General features: G+C 40.0%; 1 protein-coding gene across 1 annotated transcript in view; it reads left to right on the forward strand.

Annotated features, from left to right (window-relative positions):
* Positions 1-17,118, forward strand: part of gab2 (GRB2-associated binding protein 2) — a 53,923-nt gene extending 36,805 nt beyond the window's left edge. The window contains 15 exon segments of the mRNA XM_034207180.1: positions 7,333-7,561; positions 10,284-10,500; positions 10,502-10,552; positions 10,554-10,598; positions 10,600-10,879; positions 12,052-12,101; positions 12,103-12,156; positions 12,288-12,377; positions 12,379-12,568; positions 12,707-12,797; positions 13,067-13,160; positions 13,162-13,170; positions 13,286-13,357; positions 13,359-13,409; positions 14,085-17,118. Of these exon segments, the coding sequence (XP_034063071.1) occupies positions 7,333-7,561; positions 10,284-10,500; positions 10,502-10,552; positions 10,554-10,598; positions 10,600-10,879; positions 12,052-12,101; positions 12,103-12,156; positions 12,288-12,377; positions 12,379-12,568; positions 12,707-12,797; positions 13,067-13,160; positions 13,162-13,170; positions 13,286-13,357; positions 13,359-13,409; positions 14,085-14,228 (1,667 nt within the window). The 3' untranslated portion in view covers positions 14,229-17,118.
* Positions 17,119-23,803: the final 6,685 nt, after the last annotated feature.

The raw sequence follows: 23,803 nt of genomic DNA on the forward strand, positions 1-23,803 counted from the left end.
AAACCTTACCGTTATTTCGACAGAAAGCGACGGCGAGGCAGATTCCAATATTAACTGGTGTGTTAATATTGCTAAATCTTCTTGCAAAGCAAAAAAGTAACCGGCAAGCGCCCGTCGACCGAATGTTAGCTTGGGTTCAGTCTGTGGACCGTTAAGCTAGCCCGGTTACTGATAAACGAGATGTGCTCTGAAGCGAGAAGAGGTGTTTGAATGACGCTGCGTCGTAGCGCAAGCTACTTAAAGGGTGGGTGGATTCCCTGACGTTGACGTCAAGATCACCAGCCAATCAGGATTGGCGTAATGAGATTGATGCTTCTGTTTGCATACGCGTTGAGGCGCATCCCATAATGAGACATCGAACGGAGTGTTATGAATGAGAACTATAAGTGTTAATTGTGTCTAAATAACTCAAAATTAGGTATTTATATCTAATAATATGTGTTGGGGTATTGACAGTTCAGCTACAAATAGCAAGGTGATATTGAACTGTAGGCCTATGTTTCATATTTGCACATTTATATTTGTGTAAAATGTGTACTGAAGGTTAGACAGGAAACCGGGTACAGGAAGTAGGAGAAAGTGAACTGAATAGTATGGCAGTACACTGCTTCTAATTTTCCTATGCAACCTGAAGAGTAAAAGGGTCAAGTCCGTCAGAAAGCAATGACAACAAGTATTGTGTTTATGTGATGACATTTGGAGATGTTTAAACTCAATGAGAAAATGCGTTAGCATTCGCGCTAGCATTTGCGTTAGCATTTGCACTAGTGTTAGCATACACGGTAGCGTTAGCATACATGCTAGCGTTAGCCACACTATCCTTATTGTACAGCTAGCTAGCTGCAAGCATTAGCTATATTTACCTTGTTTACACTTAGCGATCCCATGTGTTAATCTGTGTATGTTACACTTGCATGTATGAGATCATTAAGTGCCTTGTAATTTCTTTTTTTATAGTTTCACTCCGTTTGAATTTCAGTGGACTGCAAATAAATCAATAAAGGAGCATGGCTGCTCATTCCCTGGCTCTCAAAAGAGTTTGGCTGGCTGTTTAATCTATGTTAATACTGAGCGTACAACACAGAGAGAACAGTACTCCTATTGTGTAAGTACATACAAGCAGGTCACACATGATCGCAAATACATAAACTCTGTTAAAAATCTGTTTTTATTAAAAAGTACAGGCTGCATTATGTGTTCTCAGCCTTGGAGAAACTTGACATGTTTTGGTATGTGTCTGAACCTCTCTTTAGTGGTTCATTAATAAAAACAGATATTTCACCGCGTGCCTACTTTGTTCATGTACTGTTGAGGTTAATTTCAGTAGTTGTGTGCTATAATGTATTTACAAAGTGTGAAGAGGAGGCAACTTTAGAATAGGGAACCTGTTCAGGTCAATTAGAGTCAAACTCGTATTGGTTATGAGCAAGACTTCACTTTAAAATAGGGAACATATTCTTAGATATACATACCTAATTTTGAGTTATTTAGACACAATTAACACTTATAGTTTAATGTCTTGTTACATAAGAATAGACCATATTTGTTAAGTGTTATTATGGGAGAATTACTATTCTTGTGGTACTACTGCCTTATTAGGCCCATATTGAGCAGAGCATATTAAGACCCAAACTCATGTACAACAACTTCCTTACTTGCAACAAATAAGCACTAATTAGAGGGTTATTGAGGAAAAACTCTCAACTAATGGCTTATTACTTGTAGAATATGGTCATGTAGAATAAGGCATTAATAAGTGTTTTATAATGACTAATAAAGAGCCAATAAACTGCTAATATGAATGTTAATTAACAACTAGTTGATGGTTAATTTGTGTACCTTAATATAAAGTGTTACCCATTTTGTTAATAATGCCGCTGCTCTCTTTTATCCCTTTTATTGCATTTTCTTAAACATTTTTTAACCCAGACCAAACAGGGCTTTTTTAACCTTTATTGGTTTTACTACAGGAGTTTTTAAATAGGTTTTTAAACAAAAAATATTTACCTGAGAGCCCGTGCACCACGCTGCGCTCCTTAGGAGCGCTGCGCATTCCCCAAGACCCTATCCATTGGAGGCCATTGCCAAACCTTAACCTTTCAAGGTTGATGTCTAGTCCTAACCATATCTCAAGGGTTGGGTTACCTGCTTGACACGACCAGTATCAGTGGTTCAACTTTGTAGTCCAATCTGCCAACGCATTATGCTATGGAGTTGAAAATATCACTGTAATCTTTCAGTTTATTTAATTATTTATTTTGTCAGACACCATAAAATGATATATTTGTGTTCTATTTTAAAAAAAAAAAAACCTGGGTTCTTACTCAACATTCTATTTTCTAGAATTGTTAACAGGCAACCAAGCTGTATAAACACAATCAAAGGGATTTGATTCATCCCAGAATCCAATGTATTCACCCTTAAAAAATGCACTTAAGGTGTTTGCAGTGATTGTATAAAACATCAACACTACAAGTGGAAAGTGTTTTGTAATTGAGAGCATACACAATAAAAACTGTTTCCATTCCTAGTGACATCAGTGTTTCCACACCAAGCATGTCCCCATATTGTAATGCACTCTATTGTCAGAGCACATTATCCTTTTCGCTTACAGATTAGTTTGCTGGCATTCAGTGGCACAGTCCTTCCCCGGTAAATATTGAATTTTTTCCTGTGAAACTATGAAAACCAACACTCAAACTCCACCAGTTGCTATTTAAGACTTTAGCCAAACTCTGTATTTAGCCCCAGACAAGCCTGAGCCTTTTAGGTGAATTGATCGGTCCAGTGTTTTGGAGCGAATTGATGTCGCGGTGTAGTGGAGGGGGCGGTGCTCACATGATGCTGTGGTGCGGGGCAGGCACAGAGGAGTAATGTAATCAGGGACCTGTGTGTCTGCTCTGCTTAATACTCTTCGGAGTTGTTTTCAAAGTAGAATGAAACAGCCATGTCTCTTTGTTGACTTAGTTCAGACTAACTAGCAGAGCAAGGACGCCATTTTCCCTCTCCCTGCTGAGCGTCACACTCCCCCAGTGCTAACAACTCTCCGCTGTGTCAACTAACCCATTTCTGCTGAAGCTAGCATGTCCTTTATCGAGTTATGTCAGTCTCATGGAAAGCTCCCCCCCCCACCCATAGCCCCACATGCAAATGGTCCCACTATGTGGGCTCCTGCGACAGTGTTGCTTTAAAGAGTCACTGAGCTGGAAGATCCAAGCACAGCAACAAATTATGTATCTATATTCGTGGAATCACCAGTGAAAAGGAATCAGTTTCACACTGAAGTAGGGCTGCATCCTACACTAGGGTCTTTTTTTACATTCAAAGCTTGAGGCTTTGGAAATAAGCTATGATTGTCTGTCCTCATTGATGTCATCACATAAAACAGAATATTTAAAACCTCATACTAAATCCTCAAATTTGAATCTAATTAAACAAAAATAGTGTAATACCAATATTGTAGTGTAACTGAATCTGTATCTGCAACTGTTTAGAAATACTCGGTTTAAACGTCATGAATAGAGTTGAAAAAAAAGAAAAATCATGTTAGATTTAGAACTTGGAATTCAATTTTGAAGTATTCTGCACATACTATACTGTGGTCAGGTCATTTGGCCAATGCTCTTTTTTTAGATTGATTTAAACCAACGTGAACAGGTAGAGGCCTTTTCAAGGGCATTTTGACAGGACCCATGGGGGATCAAACCTTTGTCTGACCCTTGTGTCACAAGATGCCCCCCCCCCTCCTCCACCAGCAGGCCACCATGCAGAGCCATATTTTAGGTTAATTTGCAACACTCCTTGTAACTGCATGGCCCTGAGGTCATATTTTTAAGTGCAATCTCATATGAAACCATTAAGTAAATTGCATTTTTCTTGCAGTGAAATTGAAAGCAGGTGGACAAGATGTACTTTAAATAATTATGTTGTTTGGAATATTAAAGAGATTATTGTAATCCTGATGAAAAGCATACCATGTTGACAACATTTAAATATTTCATTTTTGTTCATGTTTCCATTAGAACCCCTTTCAATTCAATGGGTTACAGTGGTATTTTCTATTTTAGATTTTTCTCATTTGAGATTAGATTATCAGATGTCCTCGTCTAAATCTAGCTGGACTGAGAGGAAATGAGCACCCTACAAAGACGCTCTTGTCCTTAGTGATCCAGCTCGGTTCTAATTTTGGCCTCCTGAGACCAGCAGCCGGTTTCTATTAGATTATAGCCACGGAGCAGATGAGACACTAGGTGATGTATTATAGAGAATAATTGGAAAATTGCTCGTGAACTTAGGAGCTCTTTGACCCAGAATAGCCATATGTCGTTCACCAACCCAAAGGGTCTTTTAATGCATTGCTGTTGATAGTCTGATGTTTGTTTCACACTAAGGAATGTCATGGGATGAACTCTTTTCTCTCTTTTAACTGGCCTGTTTGATGTTGCGGTTTCAGCTGAGTCGTCAAGAAAACCGTCTCTGCTAATGACATTAGAGGGGACAGTGCTTTCTCTGCAGCCACCCCTAAACTGTGGAACGACCTGCTCTTGTTAATCAGACAGGCTCCCACACTGTCTGTTTTTAAATCCCGTCTTAAAACCCACCTATTCTCCTTAGCATTCGTAAACAAGTAGATTGTTGCTTTTATTTGCTTTCAGTGGTCTATTGTTTTTATTATATGGCTGTTTTTTATTTTGTAATAGTTACGTTTATTCTAGTTTGTTTTGTGTTTGTATCTTTTATTTTAAATGTATTTATTTTATGTTTTGTGAGCTGAGCTGTGTGATTTTATATTTGATATATCTCTCTGTACAGCACTGGTCTGGAGGTTTTAAAGGGCTACATAAATAAAGTTGGATTGGATTGGATTAGGCTCTTAACTTAAAAAGCTATAATAAGCCTCTATTTTACTGGTGCCAGTCCCTCCCAGTTTTATGATTTTCTTTGTAAGATGTATTATGATATGTTTCTTTTCACTTTGGTTAATAAGCTTCTCGCCATCTTTATATTGATGGTCACAGTACTGTACATTAGTTGTGGGAATATTACTAGAAGCATCTAGGGGACACTTTCAGCATTTATATTTTCTGCTGTTTTCTCTATTTCTGTGTTGTGTAGCGACTTGATGGAATTGCTTCCCAGTGGTAACATACATCATCAGACCCATTAGTGTCAGTGATGAGCCATGTCTGCTGTTCCATCAGCAGACATGGACAAGTCGTACTTCTTCTCCTTCTGATTCTGACAGTCGAGTCAGTTCATAAAAAAAATCATTTAAGGCACACACAAAAACATGCTCTTGTGCGCACACACTTTTGAAGTTGCGTTGTGTCGTCAGTATTTGAGTCATTGCATGTGTTTTTCCATGCAGCTCACCACTGTAGTAGGAGGGGGAGGAGCTGTCTTTCTACAACAAATCAATATATCTACCCATGTTAGTACTCACCACAGTAGATGGAAGCTTTTACAAAGCTTTTTGTGGAGAAGGAAGATGATGCCTAACCAGCCTAGGGAGAGTGGAATCGCTCAGAACAATGGCATAATTGAGGATCATGAGGGGGAGTCCCTGCCTGTGTGGCTGTGGGCCCGGGCATCTCACTGATGTCCACTGGCCTGGAGACCCCACAGCAGAAGCCTTTTCCCCCTAAGGCATGGATGTGACCTCATTCAGCTAACTGGGCTTCAAAATACCCCCCGCCCCTCCCACCACCCCAACATGCATATACGCATGCTCACACACCACACTTGTGTGTTTTCGGTTTTTCACTGTGGCTGTGTTCCTCTGTATGGTCAGCTCACATTATGACTCACATGACATTGCCCTCTTAAAGGGCAGTTTGACCCATAACATGCTCAGTAAAGGTCTGATAGAAGAGGGGGAGAATGGTGGAGGATAAGAAAAAAGCATGTGTGTCTGTTAGAAAGAAGTGGGAAGTGAGTTTTCAGATATGATTTATATTAGAGCAATTCATAATTTTCTGAATCGTCTTGATGTCCTTAAGCTTATGATTGCATCTGATCAATTATATCTATATAACAGATAGTGTATATATATATTTGTACCTTCATTAATACAAACAAAATGTCTGTAATAGGCTGCCTGGTCAAAGGTGTTGTCTTTAAATGCCTTGTTATGTCATTGTGAAACCGAAACATTACTCTAAAAGTGAAAAAACAGATCAAATCAAGAAATCTCCATGTCTGCATTTTTGACTGAATTTAATTTTAAACAATTCATCGATTATCAAAGTTGGCAGTTTGTTTCTGTTAATCAATTATTGTTGATTAGTTGACTTATTGTTGTAGCTCTAGTTGATTGACAGATTAGGTGATTAAAGAATATCACCTATTGAGATTTGATGTAATTGATAGTCATTCATTTAACAAAAAATACCTAATACACACTGATTCAAGCTCCCATCATGAAGAAGAATGTAATAAACTGAGGGTTGGAGACTTCTTCTTCGACCAAAAATACAATTCCAAACATTATCAAAGTCCTTTGAATGTTGTATTGGGCATTTTTATTTTTCATAAAACAAACAAATCAAAAACTTAGCAATATATTATCAATATTTTGAATAACCAACCCAATTTTAAATAGATGCATCTCGTTGCACTTGTATACATATGATCATACAAAACCTTGTGTACAGTGAAAGAGAGAGAGAACCCGATTGGTGGAGTTTTTTTCCCTCTCTGCCATCAGCTAGTGTTGCACACAGCACCATGGGTCGATGGATCAGTGGGCCGCCCACTCTCCACTCCTACAGCCCAGTGTGCGCCTCCTCATTTTGGCTCCCTGCCTAGTCTATTTGCAGCATCTCCTTCTCAGATTTGTCTTTTCTTTGTAGCCTTTCAATGCAGATATCAGGGATGTCACACATAAACAAAAAGACTGTATGACCATGTTGTTCACACAGTCCCGCTGTGCAGAATGATGCAACTCAATACAATCAAAGAAAGCACACTGGCACTGGTCGAAAAGGATAGCTTGGATCATGTGCTGGTGAATCACTCGCACCCTGCAGCCCAGAAAAGCAGAAGGATTCTGTGTTCTCTGCTCCCTTGAGACAGATCCCTCTTCTCTATTGATCAGTGCATACTGAAAGCTACTGAGTACAAGACAAAGCAAGGTCATGTAAAGGCTTAAACCCATCAAATGAATTACACACTACCCTTTGACTCAAGTATTGTGACTTCAGAAGAAAAATGGTTTAGGGATGTTTACTTACTTTAATCTGCATAAAAGTGCTTTAAACTTCTTATATAAGCCTGAAAAGAAAACATGTTATGGGTTAAACAATCAATAAGTCGCCTTTCCCCTGTCTGCAGATGGCAGGTTGCACCATATGCCCCGTTCTGTGGGAGCAGATGTCAGCGGCTCAATGGCTCCCCTGACCGGAGATCGCAAGCCGTCGGCCCCCATCCACTCCAGCCAGCCAGTGCTCTTCACCTTTGATGTGCCTGTGCGCCACTCACACCACGGCTCCCTGTCCAACAGTGCTCCCCAGGACTACCTCCTCCTCCACCAGTGCATGAGCAGGAAGACAGAGAGTGCACGGTAAAGGTCACGACCCTCAGGCGTCCTGTGTCAGTTTCCTGTTATCCATTGATGCAGGTCAACGTACAGGTTTAGGACGTTTCCTCAGCGTAGAAGCCTCTAAGGGATAAAACTACTGAGTGTGTGTGTGTGTGTGTGTGTGTGTGTGTGTGTGTGTGTGTGTGTGTGTGTGTGTGTGTTGTGTGTGTGTGTGTGTGTGTGTGTGTGTGTGTGTGTACACGTGTGATAAAGCATTGTGGAAAGGCTATATGTCCTGTAAAAGTGCTCTGTTTGAGGAAGTATCTTAAAAGTAACATATTACATTTTAAAGATAAATGCCCTCTGAAATGAAAAATTGGTAATCTTAAAGGTATTAGTGTGGCAGATGAAAACATGTTTAAACAAATAAGGTTTGTGTTATTTTCTAGCTTTACATTTGATTTAAAATGATTACATACTGTAGATAGTTGAAGATAGGTAACATAGATTTTAATTGTATGTTATGTTATTTTCCTTCAAGGAAAATATAAAATATGTATAAAGTACATGTAAACAACCCGGTATCATGGCAAGACGTGAACATGTGACGATTTACCATGCTGGGAGATGTGAAGATCTCGCGATTTCATCCCTTCAAACGTGACAGTTACACGGTATTGTTAACCAGTGGAGAAATACCCGGAAATGCCAAGCAAATGCTACCCCGACGGCGTAATCGAGTGTGACTATTAAAAAATAAATCATTATTATATTAATATTGACAATAACAACCGACCATCGGGGTAGCATTTGCTTGGCATTTCCGGGTATTTCTCCACTGGTTAACATGGGTTAACAATACAGTGTAACTGTCACGTTTGAAGGGACAAAATCGTGACATATTCACGTCTCCCAGCATGGTAAATCGTCACATGTTCACGTCTTGCCGTGATACCGGGTTGCATGTAAAATGCATCACTACAGATTATACATAGGACACACTTTTATTTTAGTGCTTTCATATTTTCTAAATTTAATTTAATTTAATTGTTTTATGTTCTATTATTTTTTTAGATTTCATGATATCAATAACTTCCATAGAGTGGCTTATATTTAACACCTAAAGTGTCACTACACTAGACACATAGGACACATCTATTCAAATTAGATTTCAGTGCTTTTTTAATTTAAATTAATATTTTATGTAAAATGTAATATTCATCACTCACAATTCATTTTTTCTAACTTCCATGTAATATGACCCAAAGACTTATAATAATATGTAGGGATACTCCACTGTATAAGAAAGAAGAACATTGACGGTATTGCATTGTAAAACTCCTGTAAATAAATATTTAACAGAGTTTATACAATTTTCAGTATATTAATCACATTAAAACAATAACATACTGTAGAAACACATGTCAGATGTTGGAAGTACTGTATATGTATAAGTGTATATATATATATATATATATATATATATATATATATATATCAGCTACATGCTGAGCAGGAGAACAAAAAACGGTGTTATATTAAATGCGCTCCTGAGTTTTCCATTCACCTCGCCTCCTGCTGCCATCATGCCCGCTTCCACGAATCAAAAGGCAGCTTCAATAATGATGCCATTCACCAGATAGCCCGGCACAGTAGATGATCAATGAGGCCGAAGCTGCAATTCATCACTCCTATAGCTTTAGACTCACACAGGGGAGAACTGCCCTCTCAGCCACACCATTTGCACATAAATCTGCTGTGTTGGACCTCTGTGAAAACCAGGAAATGAAACCTCACAATCCATCTTATCAGCTTTATGCAGATATATCTGTCACTCCCTCCCCAGCTTCTGCTCTGTGGGTCTGCTAATTACGGCAGACATCTGGTGGCTGGGTATGATTTACGTCAGAATGAAGCTCTACTGCTCTGATGACCAGTGTATGAATTAATCTACGTAAAAAGCCCCATGATGTCAGGCAGGAGTGATGAACAGTATTATTGATTAATGATTTTAACTCCTGACAAGAAAGCCGAAGAATTGATGAAACGCAGTCATAGAGACAGGGAGAGCAAAATGATATGTCAATATTAATTATATTACTTTGAAATGGTTACATTTATAAGCAAGATTGAACGTTACCATTAAAAACCTGCAGTGTAGCTAACACATTATGCATAACTTCTCATGAGAGATGAATTCAGACATAAAGAAACGACTCATTGAGGATATCTTATCTATGCATTGGCCAACTAAGTCGGACCATTGCTCACCTAACTGGCTAGAAATGTCTAAGCTCTCAAGGTCAAGTTCTACTAAGGAGCCAGAATAAATGAGGCATGTCCCTAGGGTAAGACATGGCATTTTCCTGCTTAACATGGATGCCCTCGCCCTGCCAACATACAGAAAACATGAGAACAAATCAGCTTCTCAAGGAAACGTTAAGAATACTCAAATTGAATGTGTCTGCTACAGTAAAGCTGTATCAAGGGGCTCAGACCCTGATGGCAAAGTGTGTTGTTTTTTTGAAACTGTGCTAAGACCAAGAGTGCGACAGTGCCATCTAGTGGCTTTAGGGGTAATAGCGTTGGACTTTATATACTACTGTAAAAGAGACATTTCTTAGACATTTGCCATTGTTTAGGATTGGAATTGGAGCCAGATGTCTGCTTCAAGAAAATATTTCAGTACTTTGGGAAAGTGGGGAGAATAATAATGAATTTGTGCATTTGTTTATTTGTGTGCATGTCTTTGTCTATGTTGCAGGAGTGCCAGTTTCTCCCAGGCCACAAGAAGTAATCTGTTTATGGGGAGTGACACTGCGGTGCAGAAACTCTCCCATGGCTTCTCCCACTGTCTGAACGGCATGGGTGCTCAGCTGCACGGCTTCTACAGCCTGCCAAAGCCAGGCAAACACCAGTTACCGGGACATGAGGACTCTGAGGAGGCATGTTACGTGCTTCCTCGAGGTTTCAGCTCCGAGGGCACCGGCTCACAGCGGACTGGGTGAGCCGGACCTGGAGAATGAGGAGCTTCTATACCTTCAAAACGCCCTGCAATGCACTTGCCACCATGCACACGCAACGAACGTGCACATGACAATTATGACCTCCCCACAACACCTGGCTCCTTTTACCAGATCCCTCGGACGTTTGATAAGAATCACAATGCCTTGACACCCTCCAGCTCGGAGTCCTCCTGCGCTCCTCCTCCCAGGCCCCCTAAACCAAGCCAGGGGTCAGAGGGGCCGTTTGGGAGCCCCCACTCAGTAGGTAGCCAGAACGGAGATGTGACGACTGCAGTGTCGGTTATCCCTCGCAGGAATACTCTTCCTGCTGTCGAGAACATCAGGCTGCACCGAGGTACATTCAATGCAATGTGTGATTTATTCCTTCCCTAATGTGTTCTTCCTGAATGCTACTTTTTAAAAGGGGATATATAATGCTAATGTTCAGATCATACTCGTGTTTTGTTTTTCTCTACAATGATATGTTGACATGGTTGATTTTACAAAACATTATTTTTCTCATACTGTTTGTCTGAGCATCCCTTTCTTTATCCTCTCTCGATTTACCCGCTACTTTTTAGTGCCTCATTGTTTTAACCCACTTTCCATGTTTGCTTGCAAGAAAAGTATGACCCACCTTTGCAAAGGGTATTCTGAAGCTAGAAGGTGACATAATCAGATGTGGGGAAGTTTTTTGTTTATGAATCTGCATGTTAAATAGGAAGGTCAGCCAAATCTGAATGGCTTGTTGAATCCTATGTTCAAGGCAGCCCACAAAAAACCTGACTAGTTGTCATATTTGACACTGTGTGAGGTGGTAGGCAAATGCAAATCACAACCTCTCAAAAAGAGAGTTTTTCATTATGTGTACCCTTTAAACACAAATCTCAGTTGACTCATAAGGATCTTTAGAAATCTCACCCTTTCACCTGTTTCCTGTTTTTCAAATGCAAGTCAGACTTGATCAGTCTGTTCCCTTGTGGTATGACAGTGACTTTGTACTTCTCTTCATCCCCCTCGTTCTCTCACTCTTTCCCTCTTCTCTATCTCTCATTTACTGATTTAACGCGAGCAGCTGAGCAGAAACAAACGGGCCAGTCTAGCAGACACTGCTCTGTTGAGACGCTAATGAAATTCAAGCCATACAGCTCGCTCCAGAATGCCTCGTTCCAGGCTGATAAGCCATGAAAAAAAAAAACAGTCGCAAACACATTGCAGTGCCTCTTATTATGCTGTGTTCTCTGCTCCACTCAGGCCGTGTATAGCCAGAGACAAGAATGACCGGCGACCCTTGTTAGTGATGGCTACAGGCTGTTCACACACCTGTGCTGCAAAGTCTAATTATAACCCAGTGAAGCATCTAATGAAATGTCACTTTTGTTCTGTTTGTTTCACTAGAAACACAGGTTATCTCCTTGAAATGTCTTTTTTTTTAAATTGAAATCAGCTGTTTTTACATCATAATATTTCACTTGAAAGCTTTTTAGAGTTTTTGCAGTGGTAAATATTGATTCCTCTCTCCAACAGGCTCCTCGTTTGAAACTAACAGCCATCACCGTCCCATTCATTTCAACAACCTGCAGGCAGTCTGTGGAGTCTGTCAATGATGGGTTTCAGCTTCCTACCTGGTGAGTCACTCTCTCAGCAGATGCTGCTAGTGTGAAACAACTGAAGAGAGAGCAAAAACACTTCCACTTTATCCACAATTTGGAGAACGACGAGTTTAAAAGAGTCATGTGCCCTCTGTTTCTTCCGACATCCAGAGACCCAAAGCGCCTCTGACTCGCTCAGACAGCGGCAACTCGGATGACAACTATGTGCCATGAACCCCGGCTCCCTCGCCACTCAGCGCTTGCCCAGGCTGACAGTCCTAAGAATAACTACATCCCAATGAGCCCGGGGCCACATCACTTTGATTTCCCAGGATTCTCTGCAACGTTACCTGCCCGTAAGGGGAGCAGCGCCTCCCTGTGTCACCGGCCCAGTCGCCTCAGTGATGTCACACCACCACCCGTCAACCGCAACCTCAAACCTAACAGGAAATGTGAGTTTTTGAAAGCAAGATTCTCATCAAGAATTATAGGCAATTTGTGGCTTTGAATCAGCTCAAAATGTGTTGTTGTTAATTGTTTTTTAAAAGACACAAGTTAATGTTGACAGTGTCTGCTCTTGTTTTCCACAGCGAAGCCAACACCTCTTGATTTGAAGAACAATGGGATCATTGATGAGCTGCCATTTAAGAGCCCAGTCACCATGTCCTGGACACGGCCCATGTGAGTCTCATATCAGTCATTCAAAGCTGGGTTACACAAGGCTCCACACACACACACACACACACACACACAACACACACACACACACACACACACATACACACACACACACACACACACACACACACACACACACACACACACACCACACACACACCACACACAACACACACACACACCACGGTTTGATGGCACAGATTGCTGCTGTATTTGGTTTCTGCCTGAGGTCAGAAGGTAGAAGCACTCACAGTCCTGTCTGCTTGCTTTAGGCCTGCTATGAACTCTATGTCCTCCCAGCATTGTCGACCTATCTCTACACAAAGCATCACCAGCACTGACTCTGCAGACAGTGAGGAGAATTATTGTGGCTATGGTGAGTCTCAAAAGCTGGAGGGGAGATCAGGAGAGCACATTTTGTTCCTTGTTGTAATGATCTACTTGACCTGTGTGAGTAAAACCTCCCTCTTGTCTCCCTCTTGTCCCATTAGCAGAACCCAGCGTCTACCTCCCCTGCCGTGAGCGGCACCAGCAGCCCGGCCCTTAGGAAGTGTGGCAACGTGGGACTACTTAGCGTTGGACTTCCAGCCTGGATCACCCAGCCCACACAGAAAAGTAAACAATTGATGTTTTCTTTCGATAGCTAACGGGCATTGGTCTATTCATATTTTCAAAAACTCTTGACATACTGTAGTCTGCGAAAGAGAAGTTCAAGATGTGTTCATTGATTGACACAAAAAACATTCAATGACCACCTTTCGTACTCGTACATTTTTCAAACACCAACATATTTTTTTCAAAATTGTTAAAAACACATTCACAACAGAACAATGGCACAATGGCACATTTCTGCAGTAACCTTACTCAAATAAAAATAAAAACTTGGCATATCAGCATACTGTAGCATTTCTGCCAAAAGACTAAAAGGGGTTCTGTTTTATATACTATATTTTAAAGATATTTTACAAGCTCAAGTTAAAAGGTCATCATTTATATAATGCTTCCTTTTGTTATTTTTTAATTCAGGGTGTTAAAGGTGACAATGTGTGCTTTTTTTGTTTAGAATTGTTGCAAGTGTTATTTTTAAACTAGCTCATTTTGTGACAACATGGTTTGAGTGAGTTTTGAGTTTAAATAGTTTGGCTAAAATGCATTTTGGCAAATGGCAATTTTCACTACAATTAAAGAAAAAACAAGTGCAATTTGTATCAGCATTTGTTTTTATTTCCATCTGACTGCATTGCGCCCTCAAGCCAGATTCTCACTCCTGCCTTATTTATCATTCTGCAGCCCTCTACATCCTCCGTGACCTCTGATGAGAAGGTGGACTACGTGCAGGTGGATAAGGAGAAGACCCAGGCGCTGCAGAGCACCATGCAAGAGTGGACCGATGTGCGGCAGTCTACTGAACCTGCTAAAGGGGTCAAGTCCTGACACTGACCCGTACAAAACAATAACAACAAAATGAAACAAAAACCCAACCTTAAGTCAAGCATCTCTAGTATCGCATTTCTCACCATGAGTTCTGGTTGGGCTTGTTTAGACTGAAACATTTGGACAGAAAGCCATAACCTATCCTATGCCTGTTCTCTGTGATGATTTTTTACTGCAATGCACTGCTAACACGCAGGATATCAGGCCATACAGTTGAAGCTCTGCCAAAGCTCTTCATGCAGACTGTTGTACAGCGGTCTACGGATATTTGATAATGTATATTACAAAACGTCATCCTTACTCATCAATCTATCCTTATAAATGAAGTGTTCCATCAAAGCTGTCTCACCCTCTGCAAACAGTTTGCATCTAGCAGGTAATTTACCCCAATTGCTGCCATTTTAGAGAGTAGCAGAGGCTAACTGGTCGATAACCATATAATATACTGCGATGAGAACGCTTACTGGTCTCAGGAATGCCAAGATGCACTCCAATTTTGGCATGCAGGCTGACTCTTCTCTTTTCACTTCAATCCTATCATTTGTGCTGAAGTCTTGCAGAAGCAGTGAAGAGATTATTTTCACTGCGGGCAATCATTTCAGCTTAGCAGTGCATGTCTGGTAAGGAGAAGGGGGGGGGAAATATAGCCCTACAAATACGTAAAGGCCTGTGTCAGAAGCCCTAATGATGACTGTAAAAGGCTGTTGCCTGGGTTTCAATTAGGCATGTGCCCAAACCATGTTTAAAAGCTGGCAGGCCAATTATTTCAATGCAGGTACATAGTCAGTAATGCACTGAATGAAAAAGGCAAGACCGGAGAAAATAAGCAGTCTCTTTGACTTTAAGTTCGATTCAGGTAATATTCTAATGCATTTGTTGTAAATGTGCACTGACCAAGAACATTATTGAGTAAGATGAAGTAAAAGTAAAGCAGGAGATGTATTTCCAATAGTTCAGATATCCCCTATCTTCTCTATCTCTCCCTAGAGACCATAAATACAAGCTGAGCAGAAGGATACTAGCTTATTTATGTTTTCCCATAATTCACAATCTTTCATTGATGTATGTCTCCGGTCTTTGATATTCCACACACTACAGATGTCTCTGAGGAATAATTGTTTCCTGTATGTAAATTATTAATAGAATGACATATTTGCAGCACATCTTGTTGACTGTTTGATGCACTTGTCTGAGACAAAAGGTGCGCTACAGTAATGTTACATTGTGCTTTTCCTGCCACCTGCCACCATGAAGATTTGCCAGGGATCAGTCACTTAAAGAAAAATAGTTTAGGAAAAGAATGTTTTTTTCTTAATTTCCTAAACTCTTTTATTTGTTTAATTTGCCTTACATTTTCATTTCAGTTTTGACTGTACATTTTGCCTTGGAGAAATTGAATTGTTCACAATATTATTCAATTGAGAGCCATATTGTATTTAGGGCAACTGAATGATCAGTTGGTAGTTCAACTTAAGTCCAGTAGTTCATTGTGGGCTGGAACCACTGAAGGGTTAATAACCTGTTTGATCTTTTATGAAAATTGTGGCCATGCAGTGCTGGATGGTATTATTGATTATTTCATTAAGATTCACTTCTTAATGTTTTTCTACCATTTTTACTGCTTTTTGTATTCTTTTTATCATCATTTTTTTACTGATACGTGTAAAGCAAGTGACATTAATGAGGATGGGGTCAGGCTAAATTAAGCTAAGTTTGTTACAGTGTTTTTTTTTCTTTTTATTCCCAACATTGAATTCTTATGATCTATACATGAAAAGGGGAGGCTGGCAGTTTGAGTTGGCACTGGCAGAGGCCTTCCCTGGTGAGCTGTGATTCACAAAGAGCGAGAGAGGAAAACAAAGACTGAAGAAAAGCCTGTCTCCCTGTCAGTCTCTGAAGTGAAATGGTTGTGTAATTTATTATCTAGAGATACCCGTTGTAAGCAGAAGAGCTGTGTATGTGTTTGTGATAGATTGTGAGTTGTAGTATGTTAAATGACAGCCTGACTGGGCGAGATTGAAAACACTGCTCAGATCTACTGTCAGACTGTCACTGGGTGGACGTACTGTACTTGTAGAGATCGTTTTTTAACCACTGTTATTGCTACTACTGTAAAGCATTTGCAGATTGCTTGTGTGTTAATTTATTAATTTATTGTGCATTTTGCAGTCGACACTTGTAAAAAAGAAAGAAAACACCAAACAAGGAAACCCTCTCTCTACTAACATTGATGTATGCAAACTGTTCTTGATTTTGTGAAGCAATATGACAGACGATGCCAGTGTCATGGTGATGTGGTACAGTTCGTTTGGGATACAACACTGTTATTCCTGTATTACGGTAGACCTTAACTGTTGACATAGAATAAACAAGAAGTGAAAGTTTGGCGTTTTGGTTTCTCTTTAAACATGAACCAAAACACTGTTTTCTGGCAGTCAATGATGCCATTACTCATCTCTTACCCATACATTCCCAATTGGTGCTGTCATGCTCAGATGTTGAATGTCTGCTGCCCCCTGTGGTGTAGGACAGCAGGTTGCATTAATAAAGTACATTGATAAATGGATAAAGGTTTGTGGAATCTGATATACATACCAGTGGTTTCAGTTAGGATATATGAATTTTTACTTACCAAAAAACGTACACATATGCTATGCCATGCCTAACATTTTTGTCTCGGCATGCTGGAAATGTGAACAAAACTGCATTTTGACTTAAATTGGAAAATGATACATTTAATGTATAATATCTCATAAATAAATCAAACAAAAATATGTTTTTCCTCCAGGATGCGTTGAACTCATGCACGTGTTAATTGAATGCTATGTGCTTCGTGTGATATGACTTTGCATTTCCGGTAATGCCCAATGACTAATATCTCATTTAACCATGGACAAAAAAAAGATGACTAATCGGCTAGAAATGTCAACCAAGACCGCAATGACAGATTGACTAAAGAGAGGGCAGCTGGAAAAAAAAGTTTGTTTCAAAGATAAGATTTCTTCTACTACCTTTCTTTGATATAAATGCTTATATGCAATGCATTTTTGGCGTTTTATGTATTTTTTTCTCCTTTTATTGGCTGCAGCAGCAACAAAACATCACTTATAAAGTAAGATTCTCTCTCATTATCAGTGATTATGCTACAACATTGCGTTTATAATATATGGGTTGTTAAATAATCTCTGGCTCTGTGAAGTAGCAGGGTAGAGTGTTTCTCGATGTCTCATGTATTTTATTCAAATTTGTATTTGAAAATAAAGGATCTACTGGGGACTTAAATAAGGAAACAACAGCATTACCACAATCTAGAGATGTTTTATAGCAGAGGCAGTTATTAATATATAAAAAAGTCAGATGTCCTTAAATCATTGCTGGAGTACCAAAAAGCCAGGAAGGGCGATGTGAAATCTGCAATCAAGTCATTACTAACATTTAGCTCTAACATAATAAAACATAAACCTTTTCTCAGTTATTTAGCAGTTCTGCAGATGTCCTCCTGCAATACAATGCATTCATGGTGTTCTTAAGTATCTCTGCTGGCTGTCAACTTCTATTGAAATCCCCATGTGTTTAAGATGATGGTCATTTAATGACTCCTAGACTGATAACTGGGTGACATCCAACAGCAAAGAATAAACTGAAACCCGAGCTGTAGTTATTGCTTCAGTAGCCTTGGAGGTCAGTTTAATGAATCTGGTGTCTGACAGGTTGATCCCTCCAGGTCGTATGGTGGTCTGAGTGTCATAAGCTGTTGTCTCATGCCTGTATAGTCAACAGTTTGGGGATTGCAATAGCTAGTTTTCTTCCCTTGTAGAAGCAGCCTGATGCTAAAGGATGCTAAACCGTTACTATTTTTACAATAATATGTTATACTTTTTATTATTTTCAAGCGTTGCTGGATCACTTTACTCTCTGGATCTGGATCGAATAAGGCTGGGCTGAAGTCTCCGAACCAACCAGCCCAATAGCTCCTTTTTGCTGAGCTAACCCTCTGGAGCAAATTAAAAAAATAAAAGTGGTTGCTGTTGTGGTTGCATAGTGTACTCAATAAATGCTTCAGTCAGACCACATTTAATTACCGTAACCAAGCTTGTATTCATTTTTGATAGTCCTGCCTCCATAAAGACTGAGATGGGGCGGGCCTTCCCAGAGGAGTAACAAACTAAAAAGTCCTGTCATGTAACACTGTAGCATCCAGACTTGTTGGTTTTTACGGACTTAATGAAAAATGAATGGTATAAGAAATGTAATTCCTTCGAATACCAATCTCCACAAAGTTATTAAGGTGTAAACCATTAACAGATAATACAAAAAATAGTATTAAAGGGAAGGGAGCAAAAGGCACATTTAGACATAATGCAGGGGAAAAAAAAGATGCATTTTTTATTTACCTCCACTAATGTTAACTTACACTTATGATGAAATGTTTTTTTTAGATTGTAATTTGTCTTTACATTTAAACAAGTTTACAATGTATAATTAATTTTGTTGTTTTACATCACTAGAACTTGTGCCTGTTCTACCTATATCTGTGTTTTTTTTCCCTAAAACTATGGGTAGTCAGCAGTCATCTTACCCACAGGGTGTTGCTTTAGTAAATTATCTACAGAGGTGGCACAAAAACCAACTAAATTCACTTTAGAACGGTACGAAGTATTTTGCTGCAAGCAGCTACTTAACAGTGTTTAGGCACAGCAGCAGTCCTTACTTTCTGGAAATGATTTGAAGGACCCATTCTGACAGAATACATCCATGATACAAGCATGTCTGGGAACCAATCAGGCGATATGTTTTATGAGGTATTAATCGTACTTTTATAGGAGGCTATGTGCGTCACTTATATGTAAGTATGCTTCATACTGTATGTGCCCTCGCAGACTAGTTAGCAAACAGTGCCAGATGTTAACGTGACCGACAACTTGAAATGTGCCTATTTTCCTTAATTGTACATTGACATACATTTGCAGTCTTATGTTTATACGTCTTGTCAGAATTCTATAAGTTTAACGCTTACGTTTCAACAAATAGCAACTTTCTTTGTATCCATTTTGTTCTCTCTTGAGATTAAATCAATGCTGTCTGTATTTGTGGTGTTGTATTGATACCCTTGGCCAAAGTCTAATAGTATCACTGTCACTAATTAAGTTATGTTGTGGGTTTAATCTAGTTAATTGCTGTGGTATGGTATAGGGCTATTATTCTAGAAACCACACACTTAATGTAACATTTCAAGCCTAAATACTGTAGGCCTGAACCTAAAGTAGTAGGATATTATAGGGTGCTATTAAGAAATCTTACAACCCATCACAAAATATATTTAAAAATATGTATATTGTGCTTGGGCATGTACTTCTATCTTCAAATGTGATGTTTAGTGCCTTTAAGAACATTATTAACTGTTCCTCCTTTGTCCATGGTGCAGGACAGTTCCCCTTTCAGTCCACTAGAGTGTGCATTTGCAACCCCGCCACATCTGAGTGTATATGTCAAAGGAGGAATGTTCATACAATGAGGGTCTGTGTATTGTAGTTCCGCTATTGCCCTCGGTGCACCACACGGACAAACGATTGTCAATGGACTATTTGAGACGGATCTCATCGGTTTATGCAACGGCTCCCTGCGTCTCGGCTGCGTGGTTTTCCTGACTTGTAATTTACAACCAGATCCTTTTATCCGGAAGGAAAGAGCGAGGCAGAGAAAAAGGACTAATTTCCAAAAAAAATGCCGTGAGTCTTGGAAGTTTAGTGGCTTTTGTGTGGCGGCTGCTATTTTGGCGACCGATCGCTCACTTTTAATTTATACTTGGCACTCTTACTCTTTTACTTGGACTATTTAATAAGTGTGCCACATGTGAGATAAAGTAATGCCATTATACCGGAGATCTAGTCATCGATGGAAGTTGTGCGTGCTATGGTTATGAATCATCCAAGGGATTCATATTGAATATAATTTATCTGTGAGCAGAGGTCGATCGTTAAGCAAAAGTGGATTCATCCCAGCTGTGAATCCACGAGCCGTTTGTGCTTATAAATCGTTTCGGTTTTAATTATTAGCTGACGTAGTGACACCCCTGAGGAGGAAATCACTAATATAATTCTGCAACATTTGGACTTTTTAATACCTCTGTAGGGCATAGTGTGAGTTTGTAGCTTATTCTACTCCACAGGCAAGTGTATTCCAGTCATTTACACCACTACATTGATTAAGGTTGTGCAACGTACGACATCGTAATTCTCTCAAGTGACTTTGTGCGTGCCGTGTAGTATTTCTCTTTCCACATGGGATCCTAGCTGAGTCCATACATCCTGTTCTCTTCCATGCCCGTACTGTGGTCCATTATCAGTTCAGTGGACCTCAGTCTCTACAAACTTGTCGGGGACCTGCGGGCATGGGAGAAGCGAAGCCCTGCTCATTCTGCTGCAGGGGCTTTCGTACCCATGTTGGGGGGTCGGTTTAGGAACTATGCCCGGGGGGGTCGGTAACGGACCGGTGGTGGCGGGCTCCAGGGGCTCCGCGGTCCCACAGCTGCACAACGCCATAGTGGAGCGTTTGCGCGCCCGCATCGAGCTGTGCAGGAGGCACCACTCCACCTGCGAGAACCGCTACCAGAGGGGCCAGGCCGAGACCTCGGACCGGGAGCACGAGAGCACGCTTCACCTGCTCAACATTGTCCAACAAGGGCCCGGGAACAGAAAGGCGAAGGGCAGCCGGGGATCGAACCAACAACCACCAGAGTACAGCAGGGCCAACGGAGAGCAAAAGGGCACGGAGGGCGACCAGAAGATCTCCACGCGCATAGCGGTGAGTTTAATAGGTTATTGGATTTAACAGTTGGTGATGGTGGTAACAATGCAGCCTGAGAGATTAGTGTAGTGTAATGCACTATGCATTATGCAGGGTCACTCACTGATCAATAGTGATAACAGCCAACTGTTTTCATAATCGATCAATCACAAATATATTTGGGACTTCACACTGAAATTGTATTGACCAACAAATTATTAAAGAAAAACAAATCCAGTTTATTTGATAACCACATTATAGTTAATTGAGGCCCTACTCATCATTATTGCACTGGTACTGATGGCAATGATAATGATACAGCTTGTGTTAAAGATGATCACATGGTGAACATAGTTATCAGGGTTGTGATGGTGAGGATTTTGTTGGTGAGCAGCAGTTACAGTTCTGTCCAAACTTACAGGACAACATAACTCAGCCCACTTTCTTTTCTCTGCATGCTAATATGAGCAAGGTGCCGCTGGTCAGCTGAGAGCTGTAGTTTGTTCTGCCTTAATGTATTTGGTAATGTTTCCACATGGATAACAATCCTGCTATGACTCTTGGTGAACAAACAGTTTTGGCTTTGTGCAACTTTAAAAGACAAACAAATCCAGACCCACTGGCACACCACTCAAGCAAGGTTTCCAAACAATAGTAATACACTTGGTTTCTAGTTTTGCTGATTAAAGGGGTCCTTGAAATAGATGGGATAATATAGGATCACCAAAATGATTTGAAAAGCAATCCATTCAGAGGAAATAGTTTTGGGGTCATTAGGTCATGGGGATGTTTTGCATTTACTGCAAACCCATGTCAGCATCTACTGCGCAGCTCATTCAAACAGAGGGATGCAGATGCACATTTTGTGCTTGTTCAACCCATTTCGTTTGCACCATTATAGCATTTTCCAGTACAGAAAATGCAGTTTCTTCTGGGTCACATACATTCTTGAGATAATACTTCCTGTCATTTAACAGGGTTTCTCAAAGTGTGTCTTAAGAAGAGGTTTCGTTTGTTTCTAATGGATCCTGTATCATATTATCTAAATATATCTTATTTGGAGTAGTTTTTAGAACGATATCGAGAATAAAGGACGGTATATTTTTCATTTTTCCCTCAACAACAGGGGACAGGGTAAGGGAACTTGACTGAGACACAGCAGGGCTTTATGTGTGTCTGCTAGTGCTGATAGCACTGACTTCCTGTAGGCATCTGTTAAGGGCACATCCAGCGATATGTAAGATGTATTTAGTTGTTTTCTTTCATTGGGCAATGGGGGGGGAGTTCAGCATCTAGACTATGATTATTTCCCAAGCAGCATTTCAGTATGATGTCAAAAGGGTGAAAGCTTGCAGATGTTCCTGCTCTAGATTAGCTTGAGATGCTGGATGGAAAAATAAACAATGTCATGTTTTTTTCCAGTAAAGCCATAAAAGGGCAACGATGATTGTTCTGTCAGTTCATTTATTGTCATCACTGGAATTGAGCACGGGGTAGCCTCTGCGACTGTATTTGCTTAAGCCATGATAGAGACGTTCACATGCAAGAAAAGTAGATTTTCCATGATTTATCGAGCTAATATAAAGTGCAGTTAACCCTTCTAGCTTTTCACATATAATTCAGTTGTATGCTGTTAGGTATACAGTACATCCGTGAAACAAGTAGAGAGGCAAGACACAACAACACCATGGATTATATTGACTGTCTAAAAGAGGTCAGGGAAGATCATTATCATGTACTGTTTCATTTTACTGATGTTGACTCTGGAGTAGCGTGTTCTACATAAAACTGATGAGTGCAGCAGGATGGTGAGGAGGAAATGAAGTCCTGGCGTACATGTTTATATCAACCCTGAGGTTAATATGTTTCTCACAACTCGTGATGATTCGGTGAAGCAGAACAACAGCCAGTGCAGAAATTCCCCTTGATGCATTTATTTTGAACGGAATCTATCCAGCATCAATACTGCAGAGAGTTCTTTCTTGCAATTATTCAAATTGAGTCAAGTGTAGAATAGCTCGCCTCTTGCAACTAAATACATGAATTCAATTTTTCTTTAATATCTAGCTATAAAGAAAGTAACATTTGTGTTTCAAATATTTCCTAGAGTAGTTCACATACTACATTTTTCTGGATTGAAAAGTAAGGCTTTTACAATAGCCACATCTGTGCATGATATTGACTGTTCACATTGGAATTTGCGATGGAAATGTACACCAAGTGAGGGGCAAACAACACAATGGATTATGACTGGCTGGGAGTGCAGAGTGAGCAGCACTTAACAACGGTGCTCATTGAGACCAGATTAACAAAGGATATTCTTTTAGATGAAATTGGAGAAATGGGGAAGAAGAAGAGAGTAGAGCTTACCACCGACTCAGGAAAATGATTTTCCATAATGCTCATCGAAAGCTTTTCGGATATTCCTAGATTCATTTAATTATGTGAATCAATTTTTTTCCCTTTTTATACCTGCGTCAGTAAATATATTCAGCATGGAAATGGGCTTACACAACATTATTAGTCCTGTATTACAATGTACAGACATTAAGTTTAATCAGATCAGTGTTCAGCCACCATCTTATCAACGATGCAGTTACAGTACACAAACTAACGGATTAACAACAGCTTCACTGCGTGGAGCATGCCATGCATTGTCATAATCCATTATCATGCCTTTAACAAGTAGCTTACTAAGCACCTTCTTGAAAGATGTCCTGGCCATGAAACTGTTTAAAGAACAAGGCCCCCATATAAATGTTTAGAGCCACTGAATACATTTCCTGCAC

The sequence above is a fragment of the Gymnodraco acuticeps genome, unplaced genomic scaffold (genome assembly GCF_902827175.1).
Source record: "Gymnodraco acuticeps unplaced genomic scaffold, fGymAcu1.1, whole genome shotgun sequence".
NCBI classification, from domain to species: Eukaryota; Metazoa; Chordata; class Actinopteri; order Perciformes; family Bathydraconidae; genus Gymnodraco; species Gymnodraco acuticeps.